Source organism: Grampus griseus (genome assembly GCF_964374135.1).
Source record: "Grampus griseus genome assembly, chromosome: 1".
Taxonomy (NCBI): Eukaryota; Metazoa; Chordata; class Mammalia; order Artiodactyla; family Delphinidae; genus Grampus; species Grampus griseus.
Genome location: NC_139017.1, coordinates 158494558 through 158513302, shown reverse-complemented (window position 1 = coordinate 158513302; position 18745 = coordinate 158494558). Strand labels below are relative to the sequence as shown.

Genomic DNA, 18745 nt, shown 5'->3' with positions numbered 1-18745 from the left:
TCCAGCAATTCCACTCCTGGGTATAGATCTGAAAATAATGAAAACACTGATTTGAAAAGATACATGCACCCCAATGTTCATAGCAGCATTATTTATAATTGCCAAGATACGGAAGCAACCTAAGTGCCTGTCAACATATGAATGGATAAAGAAGATGTGGTATATATATACAATGGAATATTACTCAGCCATAAAAAAGAATGAAATTTTTCCATTTGTAACAAAGTGAATGGATTTGAAGCGTATTATGCTTAGTGAAATAAGCCAGACAGAGTAAGACAAAAACAATACAATATCACTTATATGTGGAATCTAAAAAATAAAACAAACTAGTGAATATAACAAAAAGAAACAGACTCACATATATAAAGAACAGACTAGTGGTTATCAGTGGGGAGAGGGGCAAGATAGGGGTAGGGGATTAAGCGGTACAAACTACTATGTATAAAATAAATAAGGTACAAAGATATATTGTACAACAGAGGGAACATAGCCAATATTTTATAATAACTATAAATGGAATATAACCTTTAAAAATTGTGAATCACTATGCTGTACACCTGTAACTTTTAATACTGTACATCGACTATATCTCAGTTTTTATTAAGTAAAAAGTTTTTTAAAAAGGAAAAAATGACCAGGGCTCCTATTCAGAGTATCACGGTCTAGAGTAAATCCCTTCTTATTTGGCCCAGGGTGGGAACCCCGTGTCTAATTTCCTATCTGCCTCCCTTCCACAAGCCCTAAAGTGAAGCCTGCTGGTTGACCTCCCCGTTCAGTAAGCATAGAACAAATTAAAGACATTTTCAGACACACAAAGATTCAGAGGCTTTTCTCCCAGGTACCCCTTTTTAAAATGTTATTTGAAGATATACTCCAGTAAAACAGAAACAAAACCCAAGAAAGAGAGAGCTAATAGATTCATGAAAAAGTGGAATTAACCCAGGAGTGCAGCGAATAGAAATACCAGAGGTCCATAAAACCATCAGTCGAAATTAGAACAGGAAGTCAGAGGGTTTGGAGAAGAATGAACTTAAGAAGAAAATGGGCTTCATTCAACAATAATGTAATTAAGAAGCTGGAAGATTTTAATGACCTGATTAAAAAGGCATATGTTTCTTTTCACAAAAAGAGAAGAGAAAAGCAGTTAAAAACTCCGGGAGAACAAAAAGTTGTGTAAGAAAGTCATGGCCCAAACGTGAAGCAAATTAAAATATAACATGACTTTGAGTATCTGAAGGAATGTAGAAAAATACATTTGAACTTGGAGCCTGGAGCATTTCTTCTTCAAGAGCATTTAAACCATAAGATTATAGCTCCTTCTGTATAGGTCCCAGGATGCTAGTTAGCTCTGCAGAGAATAATGTTTACATAGTCATAATATTTTTTAAAGACACCTTATTGATTTTTCAATTCTTGAAGCTCAGAGATAGACAACACAAAAAAACAGAACATTTTAGTTATGGGTGCAGGACCAGATGAAAATGTAATGGTTTAGCAAGAAGGGGGAGGAAAAGAGTAATCAAGGGCATCTCATCTTACACAGCCAAGAGTCAAGAGATACTGCATAAAATTAAGAACACAAAAAAGATGAGCTGGAAAATGAGTAGCTATCCAAACTCTGGGGGGAAAGTACCTTTGCTAAACTTCTCGTCTTTCAAAGTAGGACACTGTTAACTCCTCAATAGCCACCTTCCCTCCTTCCTTTAGTCCTAGAACCCCTACCTTTCAGCCGGACACATGGCTACTCAGAGAAAAATTATATTCCTCAGCTTCCCTTGCAGCTACATGTGACCAGGTGACCAAATTCAGGCCAACTGGATGTAACAGAAGTGATAGTCCCCTCTACTAACTGGAATACGGATGGGACTGGCCATCTCTGACCCAAGCCAAGAGTTTTTCCATTAATAATACTAGCTAAGACTTATGTGTAGGCTTTGTGTCAGGCACTTTTCTAAGTGCTTTGAATGTATTAACTCATTTAACCTAATGAGGATGTGTATTTCCTATTGCTGCTATAAAAATTACAGCAGTGTTGCTCTAGAGCCCACAAGCCACAACTACTGAGCCCACACACCGCAACTACTGAAGCCTGCGCTCCTAGAGCTCATGCTCTGCAACAAGAGAAGCCACTGCAATGAGAAGCCCACACATCGCAATGAAGAGTAGCCCCCGCTCGCTGCAACTAGAGAAAGCCCGCGTGCAGCAACAAAGACCCGATGCAGCTAAAAAACAAATTTTTTAGAAGTTAAAAAACAAACAAAAAAAAGTATTAAAAAAAATTACGGCAGTGATTTAAAACAGAACTCTTATAGTTCTGGAGGTCAGAAGTCTAAAAGCAATGTGTCAGTTGGGCTCCTTCCATCTGGAGACTTAGGGAGGAATCCATTTCTTTGCCTTTTCAGCTCCGAGTGGCCACCTGCAATTCCTTGGTTCGTGATCCCTTCATCACATCACTACAGTCTCTTGCTTCCATCATTGCATCTCCTATTACTACTTTGATTTCCTGCCTTCCTCTTAGAAGGACCCTTGTGATTACATTGGGCCAACCCAGGCAACTCAGGATAATATCTCAAGATTGTTAACATAATCTCTTCTGCAAAGCCCTTTTTTGCCATATAAGGTAACACTCACAGCTTCTACGGGTTAGGACGTAGACATCTTTGGGGGAATATTATTCTCCCTATCTTAGACTGGAACTATATTATCCCCATTTATCAGACAAAGAAATTCAAGCACAAAGTTTAGTATGTCCACGGTCACACAGCTCATAAGCAGCAGACCCATGATTTAAACCCAGACAGTCTGGCACCAGAACCTGTGCTCAAAACTGGGATACTGGGCTTCCCTGGTGGCGCAGTGGTTGAGAGTCCGCCTGCTGATGCGGGGGACACGGGTTCGTGCCCCGGTCCGGGAAGATCCCTCATGCCGTGGAGCGGCTGGGCCCGTGAGCCATGGCCGCTGAGCCTGCGCGTCCGGAGCCTGTGCTCCGCAACGGGAGAGGCCACAACAGTGAGAGGCCCGCGTACCGCAAAAACAAACAAACAAACAAAAAAACTGGGATACTTTTCTGTCCTGGCAGAATTCTGGGTTTCTGATGATTGTAGGGTCACCTTGCCGGCCCTGGATAGCCTGCAGAGAAAAGTCAATGTCCATCTTTCTAAGGACTGTCATTTGGGGAATCTTTGTTATAGTAGCTATATTCTTATACAGGAATCGATAGCTACTCTACATAATTAAAAATAATGATTTTATGTTATTCTGAGTGGTTTGAATCTTTTACAAGGAAAACGTACTCTTTATTCATTTCAAATGTGTTCCAATTGGAGGGTATGGCTGCCAATCTGCCCACATCATACCCCCACTCACACCTTTCAGGGACTCCACTGCCTCTGGGATGGAGTCCGAGCTCCTCAGCCTAGACTGAAAGCAAGCCCTTCACCCATCTTTCTGTTTCTCGTTGGTTCTCTTCCTGGGATCACCCTCAGGCCAAACTAGCGTTTACTGTGACCCCAGAACAGACCTTTGGCCATGCCCACCCCTCATGCTGCCCCCTCTGCCTGGAATCCTGCCCTTTTTTCCTGTCTCACTCCTGCCCAGCCTGTCTCACTCAAAACCCACCTGTGAACTCCTATTCATCCTTCAAGACCTAGCCCCTAGTTGCCTCTGGAACGTTTTTGCTTATCTTGGTTTTTCTGTGTCATGTTTAAGATTTTCCTCAAATGTCTGGTGATCCAGGTCATAGTTAATTTGCTCCCCACCCCCAGTCTGCACACACACACACACACACACACACACACACTCACTCACTCACTCACACCCCTCCCAGGAAGATCAGGCATCTCCTTCTTTTGCTTCTCCTTGTATGTTCCTGTGTTGAAATAACCACACCTGCACACATTTCCTATGATCATTGTTTATTACTAATATTACTTATTATTTTAGGAATTGGATCTTTTAACAGCCTCCAGCAGCAATACATGACTCAAAATAAAAACAATACCAAATAACGGGATAAGCATAAGGATATCTGGCAAAGTCCTGATTCTTCCCATGAAGACCCCTCTGATTTTTAAAAATACTAAATTATTTTTAAAATATCATATGAATGAACGTGTGGTTGTCTGTCTTGCTGGTGCCCAGTACTTGCTGCTCTGCACACCTGCCTGTTTGCAGTGAATCCTTACACAGCTCTATATGGTAGAGGTTCCTGTTGGTCTCATAACCAGTGAAATGAGGCACAGAGAGGTTGTATTATTTCCTATTGCTGCTGTAACAGATTACCACAAACTTAGTGGCCTAAAACAACACAAATTTTTTTCTCTTATGCTTCTGGAGCTCAGAAGTCCAAAATGAGTCTTATGAGGCTAACGTCAAGGAATTGGAAGGGCTGCATTCCTTCTGGAGGCTCTAGGAAAGACTCTGTTCCTCGCCTATTCCAGCTTCTAGAGGCTTGTGGACCCTTCCAGCATTGGCACCACTCTAACCTCTGCTTCTGTCATCACATCTTCTCTTCCTCGCCCTCTTGCCTCCTTCTTATAAGGACCTTGTGATTATATTGGGCCCACCTGCGTAACTCAGGATACTCTCTCCAACTCAAGATCTTTAACTTAGTCCCATCTGCAAAGCCTCTTTTGCCTTGTAACTCATTTATAGATTCTGGGGATTAGGACATGGATATCTTTGAGGGTCATGACCCAGCCCACCAGAGAAGTGAAGTGACTAGTCCAAGATCACACAGTAATAAGCGACAGAGCCAGGACTCTAGCCCACGCTAACTCCTTCTGGCTCCAGAGCCTGTGCTCCAAACCTTCTTTCAACACTAGGCTTAACAGGCTGAGGGGTCTGTTTGTTTTTTCTTTGGGTCCACATGCACTATCTGTTTTTGGGCCCAGCCCCATCCTACCCCTGGCCCTGACTCTACAGGCTCCCACTCTAATGCATTTGATACCCACCCCCACCCAGGTTTACATGGGGTCTCCCCAGCCTAACCAGGAGGGACCCCAGCTCTGCAACCTACCTGCCACCAGTGCTTGTTGAGTGGGTGTATGAATGAGTGAGCAGACAGAAGACTGCTATCTCCAGCACCTTCCCTCTAGCTCCTGCCTCTGGCTTGAAGATGCTCCCTAGCTTGTGGAGCCACCGAGGATGCCTGACCTCGGGACCTGGGCCCCTCATTCTCCTGGTGGATGTTGGTTCCCTTCCAGCCACTCAAACCCTGAAGGAGGGCCAGCCCTCCCCCAGACAAGGGGCACAAAAGCTGAGTGCCTGGCCTGGAGCTGGAGGACATGAGGTCCCTCAGTCCATCCCGTGGGCACGGCACTTTGTCAGGAACTTCCAGAGGCCAGTACTGTTGGGCCCAAGGACCAAAACATCCCAGTTGCCTCAGTGGCTTGCCTGGACTCAGCCCTCAGAATCCCCCTTTCTGGGCTCACAGCCCAGTCACTGCTGGCCCACACCTCGCCCCACCCCACACTTCTGCTTGTTTTCTGATCTCTGTTCTTCTAAGAAGCACCTCTCTCCTGCCTGGGGTGTTCCCATCCCCATCCTGGGCCTGCAGCAGCCGTTAGCAAGTTGAAAACGCAATTACATTTTGATTATTCTAGTGCTGGCCAGACAGAGGTTACTGTAAGTCACGATGGAATTGGGAGGGAGGGGGAGGCAGCACCTGGGGCCAGTGCCTGGGCTGACACTTGAAGATGGATGTGACAGGGACCTGTAGCTCAGAGGCTCAGGATTAGATCAACAAGGCTGGAGCTGGCTGGTTCCAGGAAAGAGGTCGTGTGGTCTCGGTTGACCCTCAGCTCAGGCAAAGCAAGGGCTTCAGGCTGGCCCTCCCTGGGAGAAGGAGATGCCAGGCTGAGGGCCCAGCCTGGAGATGGAGGATATGAGGTCACTGGGGTCCCTCTCCTGGGCACAGATGCTTTGCCAGAAGCTCCCAGAGTCCAGGGCTGTTGAGCTCCCAAACCAAGCAACTGCAGCTTCTTGTGGGTCTCCAGGAGTGTCACTGGCCCCCTTGGGACCCCAGGATTTTCTCTGAGCAGGCATACCAGGGTCTCTACCCCATGCCCGCAGAGGACAAACAACTGGCTTCTCCTACTCTCAGGCCGTGGCTAAGAGAGCCAGACTCAGGACCTGGGGACCCAGAGCCTCCTCCCTGGCCAGGGTCTGATAGGGGAGGAAAAAATATCTGCTGCTTCAGGGTACAAGGAATCACTCAGGTTTCTTTGTCCTGGGGAGCAGCCATCTCTGGGGTACCAAGGGATGAAAAGAGGGTTTGGCAAGTGGGAATCCTCTTAAGGGGAGACAGGACTGGCTCTGTGACATTGGGCTTTGCGGGGGTGGGGGTGGATTCTCCGCCTGACTCCGTCCCCACACAGACAGGTGCACCCCCATTATAATGACTTGGGGGCACCTGGGAAGCCGCTTGATCACTCCAACCCAGGGTGTCTGGGAGGCCTTGAATCATGGCACTCTGAGCCCTGGGCTGGGTTCTAAGCCTGGTCTGTGCTGAGCTCAGCTGGTGCCCACCACCCACACAGGCACAGAGGGGTCTGTACCTTTCACACCGCCGGCTGCAGCTGTCATTTGACTGTCCGGCGCTATGTGCCTCCCCTCCCCGCGTGTGCCGCGGGCCCCTCCCAGCCCCTAGCAAACAGTCACAGCTCTAGGTGGGGGGTGGTTCACGTGGGGGATTAGATGAGTCATCCCCGTGGGGGCAGACATACTGAGTTCTACGCACGCACGCTCGGTCGCAGAGCCATGGACGCAAAGGCACACCACACTCACATTCCCACACTCACAAGAGAACACACTGGGAGGCCAATGTTAGTCAAAGCCACCATCACACACCCAGACACACTGAGAGACAGACACCCCCCAACACACACACACACACACACACACACACATCCCTCACAGACACAAACACCAGTACACACAGAGACAAATCAAGACCCATACAGACATATCCCACCCAGGATGCCCCCCAGTCATCAGCCCAGAGCCTGTCCCTACCCACATGCAGGCTCAGAGACACAAACACACACACAGCAACACACTGGATTCCCCAGACACACAGTCACAGCCCTTACTTCTAAATACAGACACTAACTCCATCTCTCTCTCTCTCTCTCTCTCTCTCTCTCTCTCTCTCTCTCTCTCACACACACACACACACACACACACACACACACACACACACACGTCCCCTGATCCATTCCCTTACCTCTGCCAGCACCTAGGGCAGGCAGGACAGAGTGTTGTTACTGCAAGGATGCTCTGACCCATCACTCACTGCGCGGATGCCACCCAGGGACAGGGTTCTGCCCTAGGGCCAGCCTCAGTCCTTCCTCCTGCCCTGGGCAGGTGAAGGAGGTCCCTGACCCGTCCCCTGGGCTGCCCCAACTTCCCTCCCACACACTCTGTGCCTAATGGTACATCTCTAGCTCCTTTGGAAAAAGGCTTTGGCTGCAACAGGGAAGATGGAAGTTCCATCTCAGGAGTCATCTCCCAGGAGGGAAGGGGTGTGACTCTCCGAAGATCAAAGGGGAGGGTGAATCTGATGCTTTAAGAAGGTCCCATCCTGAGACAGATAATAGCCAAGGTGATGGCTTGATGCTCAGAAGGTCACCCTTCACCGACTTGTGACTCCTGGAAGGGCCAACCTCCTCACCTTTGCCCCTGTTGTTTTCTTTGCCTTGAATCACTGGCTGCAGGCCTTCCTTCTCATTCTTTAGGTCTCTGGTGTGTTCCTGCTGTAGGAGGCCTGTCCTGACACCCTGGTTGGATCAATCTGTCCTGTGCCCCCCAGCTCCTGGGCCCCCTGGCAGCTCTCCTCTCTATAGAGGACTTGCCTGTTTGTGAGCCCACCTGGCTCCAGCCAGCCTCCGTCTGGCATGGGGGGGAGGTAGACCTGGAGAAGAGTGCAGGTTTGAGTCCCATCTCGGCCTCTGCTGTGTGACCTTGGGCAAGTCACTGAACCATGTGAGTCCAGGGTCCTTATCTGTGAAATGGGGATGGTAACAGCTGCCTCACTGGGTTGATGTGAAGATTAAGTGAGATTATGCACATGGTGGGGACTGTATAAATGGCAGCTGTATTATTCTAGCTCACTGCCTGGCACACAGCTTGTAAAATGTTAGTTGAATTCATCAGCCCTTCTGGTGCCCCCCCTTCCTGCCCCCACCTACCGTCCCTGTCTTGGGAGGGGGGAAAGTAGGTATGAACAAAAAGGATTGGAGGGCAGATGGAACAGGAGGCTGGGAGAAGGGCGATCCGGGCCTTCTGGCATCGCTGGGAGCTAGCTGCTCCAGCAACAGCCGGAGCCTGGCTGGAGGCGGTGCAGTGACCCACCTGTGCCCTCATCCTCATCAGCTAGGTGAGGCAGCGGGAAGAGGTGGAGCTGGGATCCACCTCTACATTGTGGCTCTTCAAAGCTACCTGGGGCCCACCGGCACACAGTAGGTGCGTTCTGAAAACAGAGTAGTCGGAGGCAGAAATGTTGAATGAATGCGAAAGGTATGAATGAACGGATGGAAACATGAATGGAGGTGGGATGGACGCTTGAAGTCTGGGGCGAGGAGGAACGAGCATCTCCCTCCCGATCTCTGGGTTGGGAGACCTGCAGCCAAGACCGGCCCGGGGCTCCCTCCCCTCCCTGCCCCTCCCGCCCCGGCCTCCCCCCTCTCCGCGGCGCGCAGCCTGGCGGAGCCCGCGCCCAGCCACAGCCCGCGTCGGAGCCAGCGCTCGCGCCCAGCCGAGAGAGCCCAGGCAGCGCATCCTTGGGAGGGGGTTGCCCCGGCCCCCTCCCCTCCAACCCCAGTCCCCGGAGATCGGCCTTCGGGGCGGGGAGGCAAAGTCCCGGTGCAAGATCGGGGGACCAGCAGCCGAGGACGCCGGGGAACCGCAGCCAACAGGTGCGGGGCTTGGGGGACCCCCGGGCTCGGGGTGGTGGACTTCAGAGGACCCTCGGCGGGAGCCAAGAGTCTCGGGAGATAACCTGGGTGCTTGGAGGCTGGGTCCCCGGCATGCTCTGCCCTCCTCCCGGCAGGCAGGCTCCTAAAGAATGCTTCGCGCCCTCGCTCCCCGCACCGCAGCCCGCACAGCCCCAGAGACGCAGGGAGGTCCCGCTGAGGAAGCGGGTCCGCCGGCGCCCGCTGGGGGTGTGAAGGAGACCCCTCATGCTCCCCGGGGGGTCTCCAGGGATCGGCAACCCTCCTACATACGTCCGGGGTCCTCCCTTCTCAGCCGGGGAAAGGACGGGTCTGAGCGAGCGAGGAGGGGCGGGGTGCGAGGCCGGATTTATGAATGAAGAGGGCAGCCCACACGCCGGTCCAGCGACCCCTGGCGGCCACCGGGGCGCATCGCGGCCACGGGATTCAAGGGGGGACTAGCGGGGGCTGGGGGCTGACGGGCCCAGCCCCTGTGCCTGGGGCTCTCCCCTCGCTTTCGGAGAGGCTGTCAGTTCCTCCCTGCACCTCTACCCACACTGTGTGCGTGCGTGTGTGCGTGTGTGTGTGTGTGTGTGTGTGTGCGTGTGTGTCCCCACCAGGGAGGGTCTGGCAGGTCTTGTGGGCAGGGCGTGGGTCTTCAAAAGCCTCCCTTGACCAGTTTTTCAACCAAAAATTCAGGCCTGTGAACTGACTCAGGAGAGAACATTTAAATCAGGATGGCTTCCCCTCTCCAATCTGTGGTTTTTGGTGGACTCAGACAGACCTGGAATAACAGCTTTGTGACCTTGAGCAAGGGGCTCAACCTCTCTGAGCTTCTATCTCCCCCTCTGCAAAGCAGGGCTCTTAATAGTGGTAACCAGCAATGACCGTGAAGCCGGCTTCCGGTGCCAGTTTCTGGGTAAAGCACTCGGCATTCATTAGAGCTCGTTATTCCTCAGCGAGGCCCTGTGAGGCCGGCTCAGTTATTACTCCACGGGATAGATGGGGAAACCAAGGCTGAGAGGGGGGTGAGGTAAGTTACCCAACTGGTATGAAATTGGGAGGCAAGGCAGATCTGTCTTTCTCCATCGATTTCAGGCTCTCCATAACCCACATGACTGTGAGAATTAAGAGGAAGCTCATCTGCAAGTTGCCTGGCACTCTCCCTAATGTTCCCTTTTCCTTCCTTCAGAAGGTTTCAGGCTGGGACCACAAACACCTGAGTGCAAGACTCTGGGTCCCCTGAGGGAAGTGGGCTAAGGCCTGGCCCAGGGGCGCCCCTCCCTTGGGGGAGCCTGGGATGTCCATCAGCTGTAGTGGCTCCTGAGCTCATGGAGCCCTCGGCCACCCCAGGGCCCCAGATGGGGGTCCCCACTGACAGCGGGGAACCGTCTCCGGTGCCTCCAGACTACGAAGACGAGTTTCTCCGCTATCTGTGGCGTGACTATCTGTACCCGAAGCAGTACGAGTGGGTCCTCATCGCCGCCTACGTGGCTGTGTTCCTCGTGGCCCTGGTGGGCAACACGCTGGGTAGGTCTCTAGGTCCCTGTGGTGCTTCGGGCTTCCCCTGGGGACTGGGAGGGGTCCTGGGCCTTGCTTCTCTCCCCCTCCCCCAAGTCCCTACGGGGTACTGTGGGGGAAGGGTCTCACTGATGGGACCCAGCTAGACTGGGCGTGGCTCTGCCACCGGCCTCATCTCATCCTGCTCCCACCCCGCAGTCTGCCTGGCCGTGTGGCGGAACCACCACATGAGGACGGTCACCAACTACTTCATCGTCAACCTGTCCCTGGCCGACGTTCTGGTGACGGCCATCTGCCTGCCGGCTAGCTTGCTGGTAGACATTACTGAATCCTGGCTCTTCGGCCATGCCCTCTGCAAGGTCATCCCCTATCTACAGGTGAGCTTTGCCTGGGTGCCCCTCATGACCCCCCTGTCATACCAAGTACAAAAACCATGGCCTTGCGTAGGTCTCAGTGACCCTCAAACTTGCCTTTTAGACAGGACATGGCTCAGTACCTCGGCAGTGTCATGCTCTATTGTTAGCAAGGGCAGGCCGTCAGGCAGGACACTCAAGGACACAGACACAGACACAGCCCCATATACTCATACAGAGGTACCCTCCAGGTCACACTCATCGACATTCACAGAGGCATGTTCGGACACATGTACAGTCACTTCCAGGTACACGGGCACACAGTGCAGGAGAGAGGCGCAAGCCCACCATGACAGAGAATGGGCCTGTTCCCTGACCCCAAGGGGGCAGCTTTGAGGTGGCGGGCTGGCAAGAGTCTCCTCCCCGGCCCTTCCGCTCCCGGCTGGGGCCTTCCCTCTCCCAGTGGTGGGTGTCAGGCTGTCCTGTACGGTTGTTGGGCCAGAAGGAGAGCTGGCCAGAGGGTTGCATCCCTCGACCCTCTCCCTGTACCCCAGAGGGCAGGGGGCACTCCTGGAGCCAGTGCCCCTGCGTCTCTGGCCTAGGTTCATCTCTGCCTCCCAGAATGAGGACTCTTTCCTCACAGCCTGGGGAAGGGATGGGATCCCAGGGCAGAGAGAAATGCCTCTTGGATTTCCCATTATTTGGAGGTTTCCCACTCAACCCATTAACTTTGGCAACCCTGAGAATAAAGACAGGCAGGTGAGGAAATCCACCTTAGGCAAGTTATTTAATCTTTCTTGCTTCAGTTTCCTTACCTGTACCTTGGGGGTAAGAGGACACACCTCAAGGGTTGTTCTGAGGATAACGAGAACAGTGTCCGGCATGTAGTTATTTCCTAAAGTGTAAATTATTATCCATAGTAGGGGAGCACCTACTATGTGCCCGGTCTCAAGCTGGACATTCTCCATCCATAATTTCATTTATTCTCACAAGAATCCTGCCGGGTGGATGATACATTCCCATTCTGCATACGAGGCTCAGAGGGGGTGAGTGATTTGCCCAAATCTACACAGGCAGTAAGTGGTGGAGTCAGGATTTGCACTGCACCTGGCTGCCTGGTATTTCTGGGCTGTGAGCTCCATCACTCACCCCATGTCTCTGGGTGGCCCCCAAAAGGACTGACACTGTGTCCCCATGGGGCAGGCCGTGTCTGTGTCAGTGGCAGTGCTGACTCTGAGCTTCATCGCCCTGGACCGCTGGTATGCTATCTGCCACCCCCTGCTGTTCAAGAGCACTGCCCGGCGTGCCCGTGGCTCCATCCTGGGCATCTGGGCCGTGTCGCTGGCTGTCATGGTGCCCCAGGCTGCTGTCATGGAATGCAGCAGTGTGCTGCCCGAGCTAGCCAACCGCACCCGGCTCTTCTCTGTCTGTGATGAACGCTGGGCAGGTAACGGCGGGAGCCTTGGGCAGGTGTCCCTGAAGTGGGCACCTCCGGGGCACACACCCCCAGAGCAGACATCTATCAGGGCACTTTTGGGGTGGGCACCCAGGGGTGGGTATCTCTTGGGAGGATACCCTAGAGCAGGCATCTAGCAGGGATACCTCTGGTGTGGGTACCTTCTCTAGTGTAGACATCTGCCAGGGGTCCCTCCAGGATGGAGACCACTGGGCTGGGCAACTCCAGGGTCTCTCTGCCATGGCGCCTGTACGGGGCCCAGCTGCTTACTTTGGCCCTAGTCAGGGCAGGGTGGTATTGCTAAGCAGGGCAGGCCGGGGCTTCCCAGACTGAGCCCAAGCCCTGCATCTCTTGGCCCCTGCAGATGATCTCTATCCCAGGATCTACCACAGTTGCTTCTTCATTGTCACCTACCTGGCCCCACTAGGCCTCATGGCCATGGCCTATTTCCAGATCTTCCGCAAGCTCTGGGGCCGCCAGGTGAGGCCCACTCTGGTGTCACTGTGTGGGCTGGGAGGGGACAGGGGTACTGGTCTGAGGGAGTAGACAGCCCTCTGCCTTCAGAACATGCCATCCTGGCTGCAACCAGAGAGGCAAGGCCTAGGCATGCGTCAAACTCAAGGCCGAAAGTGCTAGTGCCGGCCCTGGAACCGAATAGTAACTGGCATCCTTCTAATATCAGTAGCTGCCAGTTACTGCACCAGGCACGCCCAGCTAGTCTTGCACCCCCTTCACCACCATCCGTTATCCCCTTTTTTTTCTTTTTAATAAATTTATTTATTTTATTTTTTTTGGCTGCGTTGGGTCTTTGTTGGTGCACGCGGGCTTTCTCTAGTTGCGGCGAGAGGGGGCTACTCTTTGTTGCGGTGCGCGGGCTTCTCATTGCGGTGGCTTCTCTTGCTGCAGAGCACGGGCTCTAGGCGCGCGGGCTTCAGTAGTTGCAGCACGGGGGCTCAGTAGTTGTGGCTTGAGGGCTCTAGAGCGCAGGCTCAGTAGTTGTGGCACACGGGCTTAGTTGCTCCGTGGCACGTGCGGTCTTCCCGGACCAGGGCTCGAACCCGTGTCTCCTGCATTGGCAGGCGGATTCTAAACCACTGCGCCACCAGGGAAGTCCCTATCCCCACCTTAATATATGAGAAAACTGAGACCCAGAGAGGCAAAGCAACTTCTCCCAAATCCCTCACCAGCGAGTGGACGATCAGGGACTAAAACCCAGGTCTGTGGGGTTCCAATGCCCGGTTCAGTGCCACAACAAGAATAACACCTCCGTGTTGCTGTCCAAATTAGGCACTTTGCTTGCAATGTCTTCACAACTATCTAACCAAAGAAGCAATATTACCCACTTTACAAATGCTGAGTAAGGGCAACCAATCTGCCACGGCTGATGAGTGGCAGAGCCTTTCTGGTTCCAGGGCCTTCCTTCTTTCCTCTATTACACACTGACCAACAGCAGGGGTTTTTTTTGGAGGGGGGGGGGTTTGCCATGGGAGGGCATGCTCAGAGGTCTTTGGCACTAGCGGGGTGAGTCCTGGATCAGCGCCCGGGCAGGGAGAGGAGGCTGGCCGGAACACGAGCAGCCTCGCGCTCCACCAGCGCTCGCCATCTGCTCCTCACAATGCCCCGGGTCCACAAGGCAGGAGTCGCTATCCTTATCCAACAGGAAAAGCAGGGCTCAGGAAAGAAAAGTGAGTTTACCAAGGTCACATAGCTCTTGAATGGCTGAGCTGGCCCTAGATCCCAAGTTTCCTGAACTCTAGCCCCATGCCCTTCTGTTGTGGGGTGATTCAGGTGTCCAGTGTGAGAGAGGCTTTGAGAATATCTGTGGCTGCTCCAGGTGCCTAGAACCACCATAGGCCTATCGGCACTGACCTAGGCTGGGACCTATGCTCTGAGGCCCAGGCCATTCCACGCTGTCCACCTGCACGCCCCTTGCTCAGGCCTCCCAGGGTCGGGCAAGGACCGGGGGAGGCACGAGTCATCCAACCACCCCCGTCGCCACAGATGCAGGTGGTGATTTAAGGAAGGTGGGTGGGTAGCTGGAAGGATGTTCAGGCCCCAGGCTGTGACCTGGGGGCTTGTCAAGGGTCCCCTACTTCATCTACAACTAAGGGTGAATAATACCGTCCCAAGAGACATATTGTGGGTGGTCTCACGATGAGCTAATGGAACACGGAAGTCCACTCAAGTCCAGAGTGTTGGTCTTTATCATGGATATTAGGCTCCTTCCTGCTGCAAGGGTTTGTTCCCTTGCCCACCTCCCCCTGCCCCAGGGTCCAGCAGGCCCAGCGAAGCAGAACGACCCTCCCAAGGAGCTGTACCCACCGCTGCTGTCTGTGTGTGCTGGACAGATCCCCGGCACCACGTCGGCCCTGGTGAGGAACTGGAAGAGGCCCTCAGACCAGCTGGAGGACCAGGGGCAGGGCGTGGGCGCAGAGCCCCCGCCTCGGGCCCGTGCCTTCCTGGCCGAGGTAAAGCAAATGCGAGCTCGGAGGAAGACGGCCAAGATGCTGATGGTGGTGCTGCTGGTCTTTGCCCTCTGCTACCTGCCCATCAGTGTCCTCAATGTCCTCAAGAGGTGAGAGCGCGTGGGGAGTGGTTGGGGGTGGGGAGAGGTGGTGGGGTCAGAGGAAGGAGCTCTCTCTGCTTCAGAGAAAGATCTGGCTCCACCGCTCACCCACTGTGTGACCTTGTGGGAGTAATTCTCTTCTTTGAGCCTCAATCTCCTCATCTGTAGAATGGGAATAACCGGCCTGCCTCCTGGGGCTCTCGTGAAAATTCTCTCGTCTGGCCACTCAATCATCAGGTTGTTAGGGCTGGGAACGGAGTGAACGAGTGCACGGGACAATGTCCTGCATTCGTGGAGGCGACATCTGACGGGAGAGAGAATGGACATGTACTACAATGTCAGCCAGTGATAACTGCTTTGACGAAAAAATAGGGAAAGGGGATAGAGAATGACAGTGACAGAGGTTGGTGGGGTTAAAAATAAATGTTTTTTAGATGTAATGGTTAAAAACAAAAAAGCCTCTCTGAGGAAGTGACATCTGGCAGAGACTTGAAGGAAGGGAGCAACCACACCCACAGGGGTCTGGGGTGACCTGTGAGAGGCCATGGGGTGGGGGTGGGGAGGGGGGCAGGGCAAGACCCTGGGCTCTTTGCCATGAGACAATCTCAGTGTGTTTGTGCTTGGTCACTTCCTGGCTGTGTGATCTTGGACATATCACTTTGCTTCTCTGAACCTCAGTTTCCCTATTTAAAAAGTGGATGATGTCTATGACTCATCGTGCTGCTACGGGGATGGATGATAAAGTGGAGGGGGAGCCCCAGGGGGTCACACGGCTGGTGACTGAGCAGAGGTACCCTGGTCTGAGTTTTCCTGTCTGGACAGCAACTGCTCACACACACACACACACACACACACACACACACACACACACACACACACACACTCACACACACACACACACACACACACACACACACACACACACACACACACACACACACACACACACACACACACACACACACACACACTCCCTCCCATTTCTGAGTGTCCTGCCCCCTGGTCCTAGGGTGTTTGGGATGTTCCGCCAAGCCAGCGACCGAGAAGCCGTCTATGCCTGCTTCACCTTCTCCCACTGGCTGGTATACGCCAACAGCGCCGCCAACCCCATCATCTACAACTTCCTCAGTGGTGAGTGGGCTGGGGACGCAGAGTAACTGAGGGTGGCAACAGTCCCCAGGACAATGGTCTCCCCATCTTCAACCCAGGCTGAATAAAGCATGTGGGGAAGAATACACCTGCTGCCTCCTGGGGATCAGGACCCTGCTCTGGGAACTCCCACTCAGGGGGAAGACTTGTCCCCGCCCAAGAGCCCTGGTCTGAGTGGGCGACAGGCCACACTCCCAATAGTGGCCAAAGAAGGTGACCAGCTCCAGGATCCAGTTTTGCAGATTATGCAGACCACTGAGTGGGGGGGAGCGCAGGGGCTGGGCCAGCTCACCTCCACCCCTGCGTGATGCACGCACAGCAGGACTGCCAATCAGCCAGTCTGGTCAACACAGGCTCCAGATGGAGCCCCTGCCTGAGAAGATGACTGCATAATCGAGGCATCAGGGGGAAGGGAGGGCCACCAGCGAGGCAGCCCAGGGCCGGGAAGCAGCTTCCCCATGCCCAGCTAGACACGTGCTGGCAGAGTGGCCCGAATTTGGGGGGGCTACCCCTGAATCCACCTGCCTCCAGCACCAGCCCTCCCACTCTCCCCTCTGCAAGTCCAGGCATCCCTGGTCCCCTGCCCCCCCCCCCCGCCCAGGCCTCCTCTGTCCACTGTCCCATAGCCCCCACCCCCTTCCACTACCTCCCGGTCTCAGGGTGGAAAGGCCCCACCCCGGGCCCCCGCCTGGGCTCAGCAGAGTGTGACTCACCAGACCTGACTCGGACCAGGCCTAGAGAACTGACCAGATGACTGCTCAAGCCTGGACAATCTTTGAGAAAAAGCTGAAAGGTTAAAGAAGGGGCTGGGGTCAATGCTGTAACCCTCACTGAGACTAAAGAATTACTCAACAGAGGCTAGCCGGGTGGTTTCCAGCTCAGAGGGGAGAACAGAAGAGACGAGCAACGGCAGAGGACACGTCAGGCAGACTTCCTGACGTGCATTTCTTCGTTTGGTCTACATTTACTGAGCGCCTGCTGTGTGCTCGGCCCTCTGCTGGGCACCGGCCAGGCTTGCGGGGCGATTGAAACATGGTTGTTCAGTTCCAGCACAATCTGTTGCCTGGTGTCCTCTGACTGTACAGATGGCTGTGGTGATCCCTCCTTCCCCACTGTTCCCTACCCTTTAAGCGAAGGCTTTGGAATTAGACCGCTGGTGACCTTGGGCAAGCCACTGCACCTCTGTGTGCCTCTGTGGAGTGAGGTTAGAGGACTCCAGGTCTTCAGGGTGCTGGGGTGAGCTGGGCGACAAACTCAGGTGCCCGGCACAGTGCCTTTGCAAGGGCTGCTGCCGCTGTATTTTCATCACCATGGGGCAGAGATGGGGAAAGCCTAGCCACAGATGGTGAGCCGTGAGCCCCTCCACCTGCCCGCCAACGAGGGCAGAGGTGACCTAAGCTCCCTGAGCCAGACAAAACGTTTTCAGCCAGGCTCAGAGCCAGAGCGCAGTCAAGGAATCAGATGAAAATTGCATTTCTCCTTGGGAACCTGCTCCAGGGCCTCTGTCCTCACTCTCCCTGGCAGTGACGAGGTCGCCTTGGGGCTCTTTCCTGCCCAGCTCTACCCTTCCCTCCCACACCCTCACAGGCAGCTTGGCTGGACCTGCGTGGGTGTCCCTGGGCCCAAGGCCCCTTCCTGCTGCTTCCGTCTCCTTATGGCTGTGTCTTCTGTCTCTCAACCAAGGCAAATTCCGGGAGCAGTTTAAGGCCGCCTTCTCCTGCTGCCTGCCTGGCCTGGGTCCCTGCGGCTCTCTGAAGGCCCCCAGCCCTCGCTCCTCTGCCAGCCACAAGTCCTTGTCCTTGCAGAGCCGGTGCTCTGTCTCCAAAGTCTCGGAGCACGTGGTGCTCACCAGTGTCACCACGGTGCTGCCCTGAGCGAGGGCCATCCTGGTGGCAAAAGGGGGTGCAACCTATCCCCTGCCTGGGCTGCTCCTCTGGCTACTGGGGGAGCTGCCCCCACTCCTCATGGAAAGACTGCTGGTTGCAGTGCGAGGCCGGGGCTCCTCGCCTCGTTTTCTGCCTGTTTAACTCTGGGCAGTGTCACTTCCCTTCTCTGAGCTGCGTCCCCTAAGCGGATTCATGTGAGGATTAAGCACGCTCAAGAAAGTGGAAAGCTCTCTGTAAACTGTAAAGTGTTAAGGACAAGATTAACGTTGTGTTCCTCTCACTTGGCTATACCGCACAGTACCATCCATCACTATCATCCTTCCAGAGCTTGGCCCTCCTCCCAAAGACCCCTCTCCTACCCAATCATAGGTCTTCCCTGGAGTCTGCTATAAGGGTCCCAGCAGGCATTTCCATCTGGTCCAGGGGCTCTAAAGCCCAGGCTGCACTTGGCAGCGCTCCTTGAGGCCCATGTGAACTAATCTGAGCCCAGCCCCTCCCCAGTGGGAACAGAGCCCCGCCCTCGCCAGGTGCCAAGTGCACACACCACAGACTGGACCCCGTTGGTTGTGCAGTGGTAGAACACTCTCCACGAGGCCATTTGGTACGGAGGCCAGCAGCCTGAAGCAACTGTAATTAAAAGCCTGGCACTGAATGTTCCCTCTCCTTGTCATTGCACAAAATCTGTGCTTCTTAGGTTAGGAGTGAGAAGGTGGGAGGCTGGGGGAGGAGAGAAGACAGTGCTGAAATGCAGCTATCTGCTGACCCCTCCCACCTCTCGTCCCCTAACACACGGGATCCCAGATGGCTCCTGGGCAGGTCTCAGAGCACACGTGCTCCTGCCCCCTCACGTGGCTCCGATCCTCTGATGCCAGGACCTCGAT

General features: G+C 53.9%; 1 protein-coding gene across 1 annotated transcript; it reads left to right on the top strand.

Annotated features, from left to right (window-relative positions):
* Positions 1-8565: 8565 nt before the first annotated feature.
* HCRTR1 (hypocretin receptor 1) lies at positions 8566-18070 on the top strand. Its single transcript, XM_082673867.1, has 8 exons — positions 8566-8918; positions 10126-10463; positions 10653-10831; positions 12011-12254; positions 12628-12743; positions 14612-14838; positions 15839-15960; positions 17662-18070. Exons 2-8 carry the CDS (start codon positions 10265-10267, stop codon positions 17850-17852), a joined length of 1278 nt encoding a protein of 425 aa, XP_082529993.1. The 5' UTR covers positions 8566-8918; positions 10126-10264; the 3' UTR covers positions 17853-18070.
* Positions 18071-18745: the final 675 nt, after the last annotated feature.

What these genes read in the sequence shown, in the direction of transcription:
- HCRTR1 (XM_082673867.1), top strand. Translation starts at nt 10,265, where the DNA reads ATGGAGCCCTCGGCCACCCCAGGGCCCCAGATGGGGGTCCCCACTGAC. An exon ending in AGGTCATCCCCTATCTACAG is followed by an intron (nt 10,832 to 12,010) that starts GTGAGCTTTGCC and finishes CCCATGGGGCAG; the next exon opens with GCCGTGTCTGTGTCAGTGGC. An exon ending in GTCCTCAATGTCCTCAAGAG is followed by an intron (nt 14,839 to 15,838) that starts GTGAGAGCGCGT and finishes CCCTGGTCCTAG; the next exon opens with GGTGTTTGGGATGTTCCGCC.